Source organism: Hetaerina americana, unplaced genomic scaffold (genome assembly GCF_022747635.1).
Source record: "Hetaerina americana unplaced genomic scaffold, ioHetAmer1.1.p SCAF_4, whole genome shotgun sequence".
Lineage (NCBI taxonomy): Eukaryota > Metazoa > Arthropoda > Insecta > Odonata > Calopterygidae > Hetaerina > Hetaerina americana.
The window spans coordinates 51,221,976-51,232,438 of record NW_027286985.1 but is presented as its reverse complement, the minus strand read 5'-3'; the positions used below and the strand labels follow the sequence as shown (position 1 = coordinate 51,232,438).

At 35.2% G+C, this 10,463-nt stretch overlaps 2 protein-coding genes across 4 annotated transcripts in view; one reads left to right on the top strand and one right to left on the bottom strand.

Annotated features, from left to right (window-relative positions):
* The first annotated feature begins 140 nt into the window (after positions 1–140).
* Positions 141–4,526, top strand: RpL23A (ribosomal protein L23A). The gene is made up of 5 exons (XM_071589803.1): positions 141–225; positions 463–749; positions 882–1,009; positions 1,223–1,399; positions 4,393–4,526. Exons 1-5 carry the CDS (start codon positions 192–194, stop codon positions 4,475–4,477), a joined length of 711 nt encoding a protein of 236 aa, XP_071445904.1. The 5' UTR covers positions 141–191; the 3' UTR covers positions 4,478–4,526.
* Positions 4,527–6,696: 2,170 nt separating this feature from the next.
* Positions 6,697–10,463, bottom strand: part of LOC139691994 (E3 ubiquitin-protein ligase TRIM37-like) — a 47,726-nt gene continuing 43,959 nt past the window's right edge. For all 3 annotated transcript variants that reach the window (XM_071589993.1, XM_071589995.1, XM_071589994.1), the window contains 2 exons: positions 9,291–9,445; positions 6,697–7,187 (listed from right to left, as the gene is read on the bottom strand). In XM_071589993.1, the coding sequence (XP_071446094.1) occupies positions 7,123–7,187; positions 9,291–9,445 (220 nt within the window). In that variant the 3' untranslated portion in view covers positions 6,697–7,122. The remainder of the gene's footprint in view (positions 7,188–9,290; positions 9,446–10,463) is intronic.

Genomic DNA, 10,463 nt, shown 5'->3' with positions numbered 1-10,463 from the left:
AAAAACTCATCAATTGGGAGGTAAAATATCCTCAATGTGAAATAACGAGGTATATAAATGCACAATTATAAATTTTTAACTTTGGATATATTGGTTACTTTGGAGCCATCTATAATCCTCTGTAATCCCTATGAAAACAAGTGAATAAAAGCTAGCAACGTGTTGGAGTAAGGATTTCGGGCCTCATCAAAATGGCTCCCAAGGCGAAACCTACTGCGAAGCCAGGTTAGCAGTAATTTACATTTCGTTGTGTTGAAAACTTCTAATACATTGCCAAAAGCTAATTGCTTTCGTAATATTGAATTAATTTTTCTAGTAATATATGTTCATACTCGTAGTTTATTATGGTCCACCCGGGTAGCACGAGGTCCATGAAAACGTGGTCACTATAATGTCAGTATTTATTAATTATTCCGGCGGTCTACGAGTTGATAACTAATTACTGATTTTTATTTCGATTAGCTGCAAAGGAGGAAAAGAAAAAGCCGGCTACTGGTTCATCGAAAACTCCGGCGAAAGCACCAGCTGCAGGCGTGCAGAAAAAGAAAACTGCCGCAGCAAAACCAGTCGCCAAATCAGTGGCTAAAGTTGCAGCGAAATCTGCACCCAAAGGAACTAAGCCTGCGGCAAAGCCGGCACAAACCAAAAAGCCGGACGCAACCAAACCGAAGAAGGATGTTCCGAAGAACGCTAAAACTTCTAAGGCGCCCAAAGTTGCCGTTCAGCGCGCAAAAAAAATTCAAAAGAAGGTTAGTGAACCTGAAATTCAGTGTTATGTTCATTTTCCAATATTGTTTAGTCAGTTTTTGAAACTATTTCCTTCCCATAGCTATTAACTGTGCTGTAGATGCGTTACCTTACCTAAGTATCCTTCTGTGTAGGTTATTAAGGGAACTCATGGCACCCGTGTGAGAAAAATTAGGACCTCGGTTCAGTTTAGGCGGCCCAAAACTTTTAGGCCACGCAGAGAACCGAAGTACCCCAGGAAGTCAGTTCCCAGGAGAAATCGGTACGTATGGTATTATGCTTCTGCTATGCGGTTGTGTAACTTACCGAGTTACATTTTATACCGCTGCTGTTCAGTGTTAAAGTATTTCATGATGATACTATGGGAATCTCTTTGATTCTACTGTGAAAAGCATTTATAACTGATAATGTGATGTACATATGCAGAAAGGTATTGGTGATTTCTTGTGTCTAACTTAGAAATTATCATTTTCAGTATGGATGCTTTCAACATCATTAAATTTCCGTTGACAACTGAAGCAGCCATGAAGAAAATTGAGGACAACAATACCTTGGTGTTCATTGTGCACACTAAAGCCAATAAGCACCACATTAAAGCTGCGGTGAAGAAGTTATACGACATTGATGTTGCGAAAGTAAACACTCTAATTAGGTATGTGGACAGTTATTTTAGCTGTTCTTAACTTGAATTTTGATACTACTATTTTGATGTAATTTTAAAATTGTTGTCCTAGCCAGAAAAAGATTTGTCTTCGGATCTTTTGAGTGTACTTAAATGTCCAACGACATTGTTTTCATTCTAATGTTATGGAACATATAGAAGTTTAAAACACTAAGGTGTTATCATATTAATAGGTTCATATGAACATTGGATGACTTGAGGGTATGGTCAATTTACCTAAACAATGAATATGATAGATCTAGTTTTACAATTTCCTTAGTTGTATGCTTCATACGAGGTAATAAATGATCCGGTGAAGTTAGAGGCATACTGTGACCAGCTGTGGCATCTTCACCTAGTAGATTGATAGTGACATTTGGCAATATTAATGATGACTTTTCCGTCTTGTCTGGTTATTGATATAATTGCAAATTATCTGAAAAATTGACTTGCCAACCATTGCCGTCCAAATGATTGTGAGAGATGGTTCTATTTTGAAATATTATAATTTCCCACGTAATAGTCTTATATCTCTCGAACTTAAATAGAGGGGCTCCATTAGAACCAAGGATTTATGACTTGATAACACGTAATAAAATTCGATAATCCCATCCAATGTCACACATCTCGTCTAGAACCGATTTAATTAACCCTATAACGGTAACGCTATTTTATCACCCAACATGTGTATCTCTCACCCATTATTTCCGAGTCCTATGGGGGCTCATTTTGTCCATATTTAATGAAGAATCACGTGATACATTTTTCCCCTAAGTTAATCGGATGAGAGAAAATTTATGTTACGTAGCGATATTTGCAACCGATCTGGGGTGGTTTTTACCCCATTTTCCATTCCAAGGTTAATATCAAAGGTTATTTTTTGTTACCTGAAATTGGCCCCAATTCTCCCCTAATTTCAGACATTGTTTGGAATAATATACAATTGAGAGGTTATCAATTGGTTAATGAATAATAAAATATCTATCCAGTCAATGAAAAGTTAGTTTGAATGAAAAATATAAAATAAAACTGCTGCGTTCTGGAATGAACTAATATGCAACCATCACTTAAATGCTCGTTCATCGTCATCTTTGCTGCTTTTGTCGCGACTTGCTTTTGCATTAAGCATGTCCACAGTATTTTATCAGGAAATTGTGAAAATCTCCACTACTTGTTTTAAAGTTGAAGTTGTTTCACAATTTTACTCGTTACATGGAGTTCCATGTAGTTCCACACTTAGTCTTTATCCAACTTAAGATGTATCTTTCATGTCAGTCGACTGCACATTGCAAACTTGTCGGTAGAAAATGTTTTTTGTGAAAAAATGAAATTAGCCAATTAAGTAGGAAGATTGACAAAAAAACGTGTTACTAAAAAATATCATTATGCTTATAACCTTCTTCCTGCCCTAGTTGGTATCACAAGTGAGAAGGGCATAATCTCCCTTAAGTCCCATTAATTCACCAAGTGTACTCCCATGTGCAGTCAAATGCTTTCTGCAGATTATTCTCCCACTTCTCTTAGTGAGTTTTACAAAAACTTACCCATAATTTCTACGTAACAATGGACCTAACTGGAGCAATGCTTAATCTGTAATCTGTGGTGTACAGACAACCTTCTAGACTTAAATGTAAATAAAAGTAAAATAGTAAACTTTACACACAATAAGAACATATCAGATGATCTGCTGGTAAAAATCAATGACCTATCAATTGAGCGTGTGACAGAATGCAAATTTCTAGGTATTTCTCTATGTGCAAATATTTCTTGGGATACTCATGTAAAAGCCCTCCAACACAAGCTCAGTTCAACTTGCTACTTATTAAGACACCTGTATGAAACTACAAGTAAAACTGTACTACTCAATTTGTACTATGGGGAAATTTACTCAAATATAACCTACAGTATAATATTATGGGGATCAGCTGCTATTTCTCAAACCATCTTTAAAATGCAAAAGAAAGCTATTAGAATCATCGCCAGGAAACCTTACAATGCTCCATCAAGGCCTATTTTCCATGAATTAAATTTGCTACCACTCCCATGCATCTACATTATGTTTTTAATTCTATATATAAAAAATAACATCGGCAACTATTCTCTTAACTCTGCCTATCATCATCATTACACCAGAGGCAGGAATGACTTCCATTATGGGAATATAAGAACTAAAGCATTGAAATTAGGACCCAATGAAATGGGCATCAGATTATTTAACAAACTACCCAAAAGTATCAAGGATACACAGGGAACTGCCGTATTCAGGCATAAACTAAAAAGATATCTACAACGCAATATGTTTTACTCGGTTGATGAATATCTCAACAATATTCCCGACCAGTAAGTTCATACTTTTAGTTTCTAGCAATGGTAATGGTCTGATTCATGTTTGTGATCAATGATTTTTCTGAATTTGATATTGTATGTGCATGTTACAGCCGATGTTCATGGGTTTGTACCAAACACTTATGTAACTATGAGCATCTATTCTTTTATGTATCTTAACTGAGCCTGTGTCTTTGCTCCTCATTGACGTGCCTTATATCATGTACATACTTCACCCACCTGGTATTTTTGTATTGTGATCTCTGGGCAAATAAAAGGTAATAATAATAATAATAATAATAATCTTTTCCTGTGTCTGTGAGGGAGCTTATTGATTTGAAATTCACTTTCTCAATTGGTTTCTGTTGAAGTAATGCGCATATGCATAATTTCTTGAAATGCCTTACTAATGTCTCCCAGCAAAGGAATTTTGTTAAAAATGAAATCTTCCTTTGTTGTAGTAAGAGCTGTAAGCTACTACTTTCTATGTGAACTGGCTGTCCCCACTTGGTATTTTCTTCAATCATAATTGGCTGCTGGATTTAGCACAAACCCTATTTGAACATAGATATTTTGAGTGCCATACCATTAATTCATATATGTATAACTTTATATTGTGATAAGTTCAGCAAATAATTTTATTCTTAATTTCTTTACAGGCCTGATGGAAAGAAGAAGGCATACGTTAGGTTAGCCAGGGACTATGATGCATTGGATGTGGCCAACAAGATTGGTATTATATAAAAGTTGACTTTGTATGCTGCAATTACAATAAAAATTTGGAGAAATATCAGCCTATCTTTTTAATTTGATTGAATCTTGTGATTTCAAGGTGGACATGTTTCTCATTATCATGCGTGGAATTCCAACTATGAAATGAATTGACAAATCAAATTTGATCAGATATTCTTGAAGTCATTACTTGAGGAGCTACTGTTCCTCAGACTTTGTGAAAGACCCTTGGTGCTAATTCATGAATTTGGCATAGTGGTCACTTGTAAGGAAAAGTTCAGTAAAAAAGTCCCAACTTATACTATTAACCTATCTCGAATTTTTCTAATGCATTTAAAAATTTTCCATTGCAAGCAAAAAATAGATTTTTGCTGAAAAATGTCCATGCTCTCCATATTTTGATCTAGTTAATAATAGTAGCAACTAGTACAAATGGTTTTGTTTCTGCCTGCAGCAGGTTTGTTATCAGTCGTTAGCCTTTTAGGGGAGGTCTATTGGTCAGGCAACATGGCAAAAGGGACGCAAAACCCATTAAATTCAATCATATAAATAGTACTGCATCCTGTGAAGGGTTTTTAGAGGAAATTGAATGGGTGGGAACACTTCTTTAACAAAGCAAGTTAGAGAAGGTGCAATTTGCCAGAGCATATAGACAGGAAGTAGTACCCGAAACCAAAAATTGGAGAAAATCTTGGTAACAAACCTGCCATACAAAATCTTATCTCCTCATTCTTGGTAATGTTAAGATATTAATAATCAAGTTACAGCTGTCTAAAAAGTGATCCAAATTCATTTTTATGTATATAAATTATTTCCATGCACTAGGTAGCAATAAAGTGCGTGTGGTTTTCTTGGGTGGGATAATGAAATGGCTAACAGTCTTATCTCATTCTTTGCATGATTTTAAGGATGCAACAGGTTGAGTCTTACAAAATAAAGGAGTTGAAATGCACTGTAGACAGACTGCAAGCTAGGAGATAAGTTGACTCAGATTGTTATTCTTTAATCTTGGAAACATGGTTACATCCAATTGTGCGTGTTGGCAGGATAGCTTAATCCAAGGAAATATTTTATGGGACTTGCAGGATATTAACATGCAAATGGATATGCGATGTCATTCTTAATTAAAACCTAAAAATGGAGTGTGTTATCTTACTGGTCGAAAGCTGGACCATGAGATTTGGGAGTTTGTTGATAGTGTTAAAAATTCCCTGGGCAAATAAAAATAACCAATGATTTTCGCTAATGAAGTGCAGTGGAACAGGACCAGCTGATGGAAATGGGTTGGTAGGACACCTGACATGGTATCAAGAATGGTGTAAATCTGATTGAGGGAAGCAAAGAGGAGATCTGCAATGGAATTTATACATGGCAATTAAAAAGGAAATTCCTCTTCAGATATGAAAGAATTCCTATTTAAAAGGGCCCTTGAAAGTAGTTAGATCATTATCAGTTGAGGTAATAGAATGTTTTGTGGAGACGGATCTTTTGTGAGAATCAAGGTTAAGGGTGGGTAAGTAACCAGTCCAGGTTGTACCTTCATCTAGAGAGCTTTGTATTTATTTTTCTGCTTGGGCTTATTTTGTGAAGGACTTAATTTCTGTGCTTATGTATTACGTTGCCCAATGTAAAAGCCTTTGCACAACTTTTGGCTGCTTTGTTAAATAAGTGTAATTCTCAACCTTGTTCCTATTAGAATGAAGTCAGGGTAGCAACATCAATGCAGTTCCCATACTCCCACAATTGAAAGCATGATTAAAATCACATTTGAATACACTTAGCATGCCTATTTTTTATCAAAGAATTCTGAACCAACTCTGAAATATAATACTTGGCTTCAAAGTCTTGGGGCAGGGGGCCGATATCATGTCAAAAGGTAGTCAACCTGCAATTATTCCCATCTCATGCTACTCCAGCAAAAAATATTTTTAGCATTCTAACTGAAGACTATTACTAGGACCTTTTTTCTCATTTGGTCATATGGAAATACATACTCCATTTGAAATACCTCAGTTCTCTGTTAACCTATTCATTTTGCAAGCAAGTATCAAGGAGGGCCCTTACTTTAATCCACAGCTCGGACAAAACAATGTTCTTCAAATGTATCCATTATGTCTCTACATGTATGCTAATGGATTTTGTGATGTTTGATGGGTTGGAATAAGCTAGTATTTATGTAAGAAACCTACATCCCAGGAAACAAAGCAATGAACAGGGAAGAGAAGTTTGAGTCCACATAAATTTTATTTAATCTTCAATTTGTTAATTTACATAAAGTTATTTAAGAAATATCCATGAGCAACATTGACATAAATAATAAAAAATAGTAAAAATTCCAGAGATTGCTAATACCTGCAACACCTAGAGAGATCACTCACATGTATCTTAATTAGTGATTAGCATTTCACACTGAATGACATTCAAAAGATTTTAAAAGTTAAAAGTATTTATGAACACAGCCATATATTTTTGCAATTATGCAACATGAGTACACCCAAAATAAATTTACATTAAAAATGTCTCCAAGTCACAATTTAGAGAGTAAAAAGCTGAGTAATACACATTGCTCCTCAGGTAATGAGTGCCTACCTAACTTAGAGGTGTACGGGAAATAATGACAGAGGAAAAGCAAATGACACCAAAACATTCACCAGATCTCAATTAGATACTTCGTCAGCTGCATTTCCATTCTCACTAGTTTCATTTTCAACTTGAGCTCCAGCTGAAAAGAAATCCGAAAATAATTAAAACACTGCTAACAATGGCATGTTGATATGAAAAAATGGTGAGGTTCCTGTGACCCAAAGAAGTGATAATTTCTGGATATCTATTAAACTGGTTCGAGTAAAGACTACTTGAGCAAATTAATTATTGATTGAAAAAATAACTATTTTTGTACCTGTGAAAGGTATATATATGTAACGAGCATATATACAAATAACTTGTGAGTAACTTTGTGTATGCAGCTTTTTCTAGAAGAGACAGGAATATTTTGATTTATTTAGATTAATAAGAATTTTCATTAGGAATGCTTTTGGTCGGCTGTCACCATTCACATACTATTGGTGGATGACTTCAGAGCAATATCCATCAAAGAGAAGACTGTAAAATGTGTGTAAGTTAGACTAGTTTTCCCATAAACATTTTTATCATGTCCCATACATGTTCCTATTTTTCCAACGTTTGTGAAACCAGTATCAGTGAAATTAGTATTTGCATGATTTCTTACTAAGTTTTCCAGCTATTTGCATCATTGTGTGGGACAAAAAAATTTCACATTTGTTTTTAGTGCTAGCTTAAATATTCTAAAATGTATTCATCATTAAAATTTTCAATTTCGATTATCATATGGCATTATATTCTAGGGTGGCTCAAGCCATAGCCAAAAGATTTTTAAATAGAAGAAAAAGGCCATGAGAGAAGAGAAGTTAAAAATCAAAATAAGAGTTCATACACTAGAGCAAGTGCAACATTTTAACTCTCTGAAGTGTTTTTGACCAGAATGGTCCAAGTAGCAGGGACATAATGGAAAAATTGCATTAGGCAACAACGCTTTCACAAGGAGGAGATAATTGATGAAAGGGATATTGAGTAAGGATGCTAAAAAAAGGTTCTTCAAAACTTTGATAAGGAGTAAGGTTTGGGACAACATGGATTACAGTCTTCGAAGCTAGATGATAAGTTGGATTGGAGGCTAATGAAATGAGGAGGATGGAAAATGCGGAATGTATAAAAAGGAATCCAAATGAGAAAATGCTCAGTAAGGTAGAGGAGTAGAGAGAATTGTTGGGAGAAATCCAAAGGAGACATGAAAGATGGATGCAGAGTGTTTTGATTGGAAATGGAATGTTGAAGGTTGTGACAGAATGGAGAAAGAAAGCAGAATTGAAAAGGGAGTTTATTCTAGTGTTGGATTTGAGGTTGTGTTTTATTACAAGAGGCAAGAGAATTATCATTGTACTGTTCAGGAGTCCAATCAAAACATACCCTGATATGGTAGAATACCAATAATACTAATGTGAGGAAAGACCTTGGTTGTCAATGTACCTTAATTTGATTCTACTGTGTTAGCTAAGTATATGTATTAAACCCATTTCATAGAGGTTTCAAATGCTAACACAGTAAAATGATGTTTTTAGTTGCTTTACCAAGGCTAGCCAAAGGACAAGATACAATTTATAATTTTAAAAACATTATAAACAAGTGAACATAATAAGTTTTAACAAATTTTCATAAACAATGCTGTAAACCTTATGGTAATGTTATAAGCCTTAAAATTAGAATTTACAAAAATCCAGCTTAGAGCAGTCTTGATGTCGCCAAGTTTAGGAGGTTATACAGTTTTTTTGTAAATACCCCCCTCTCAGTCTTATACTTTTGGAGCATCAACAAGCAATGTTTTGAATTTTTGCCCTCTTAGTTCTCATTCCACTGATCATATCTTCTGCAACATCTCCTGCCACTCAGTAGCATTACTTCAGCAAAGGAAATTTCTTGGCTGTATACCAAGTCACTTTAAAGAGCAACAAAAATTAAAGAATATTAAATCACCTTCATCAAAGCTGCTTGTTAAACAACACTGCTTCTTTTCTTGAATATTTGTTTGGTTGGAGCCAACCAAAGCACCAAATGGATCTTTGGAAAATACAAATAGGCAAATGCTATCAGTGGCCAAAAAGCACCTTGGTCTACAAGTGGATGGACAAAACATTGTCACATCCTTACTCATGCCAAGCATCATCATGATCTAGAACACTCACTCTGAATTGGTAATGAAATTCATGACCATTCCCTTTGTGGAAACCAAAATCAAACGTAGACTCACCCTCATTCACAGATGTCCGGAATGCTGACTGTTGATTGGTGGCACAACTTTGGCATGAATTCCTGATTGGAAGGTGCCTCAAATCATGACTTGGCTGATGAGGAACTGGGGGGGCTCGGGGAGATGATTCTTCCAACATAACATCAACTGTAGATCTAGAGAAAATGGCAAAAAAAGTATATATTGTCAGATAATTAAATATTACGGATGCATTCTGAACTCAAAAATCATGGGTTTGAATTAATACCATGTTTTGGTATGGGATTGTCCTAGGAAAAAATTAAAAATATTCCTTTTAGTATATAACACACCAAATAATCAATAAAAACCTTTGTTAATCTGGACTACATGGGGACAGAGGTCATCCAAATTAAACAAGGGTGGATTCACCAGGCATTTGATACCACCAGGCATTTAACTCCCATAGACTATTTTTCATGACTAATCTTGAGCTCCATTAATCACAGATGCCTTAAAATGACCTAATAGTGAACAGGAAGCATGAAGGGTAAAAACGCCTTATGCTAATATGATTAATTCCTCTCAGAATAAAGTACATTGCAGAATGCCCTACATATTCACTCATTTATTCTTAAGTAACTTACATGAAATATGTGGATCATTCAATAACTCCTTAAAAAATCCAAGAGTTGGCACTTGTAGCATCAGAAAAGGTTTGCTAATAGTAAGCCTTATCTCTCACTAGACTGCTGTTAATATTTCAGTTCTATCCATCACTTCATCTTCATTGCTGTTTGAAGCAACAAACTGTTGCTCCCTTTGAAAAGTGGAAAAAAGGAGTTGCGTTCAGTAGCTCAGTGAAAAACAAGTCATGTCGAACGAAGAGTTCGCCAACATAGATGCCTATTTTGAGGCTCTTCTTCAAAGTAAAAGAGAAATAAATTGAGTAGCTTCAGGCGTGATGTGGTGGAAGTCGAACATAATGAATAACTGATTGAAGCACTTTACCACTTGATAAAATTTTTTATTTTACGACCGGGTTTCGATGTATCACATCATCATCATCAGGTAACCAACTGAAGTTGTGTTCAGCAAATAAATTGTACATAAGTTCAACATAAGTTGTGAACAACTTCAGTTGGTTACCTGATGATGATGTAATACATCGAAACCCGGTCGTAAAATAAAAAATTTTATCAAGTGGAAAAGTGT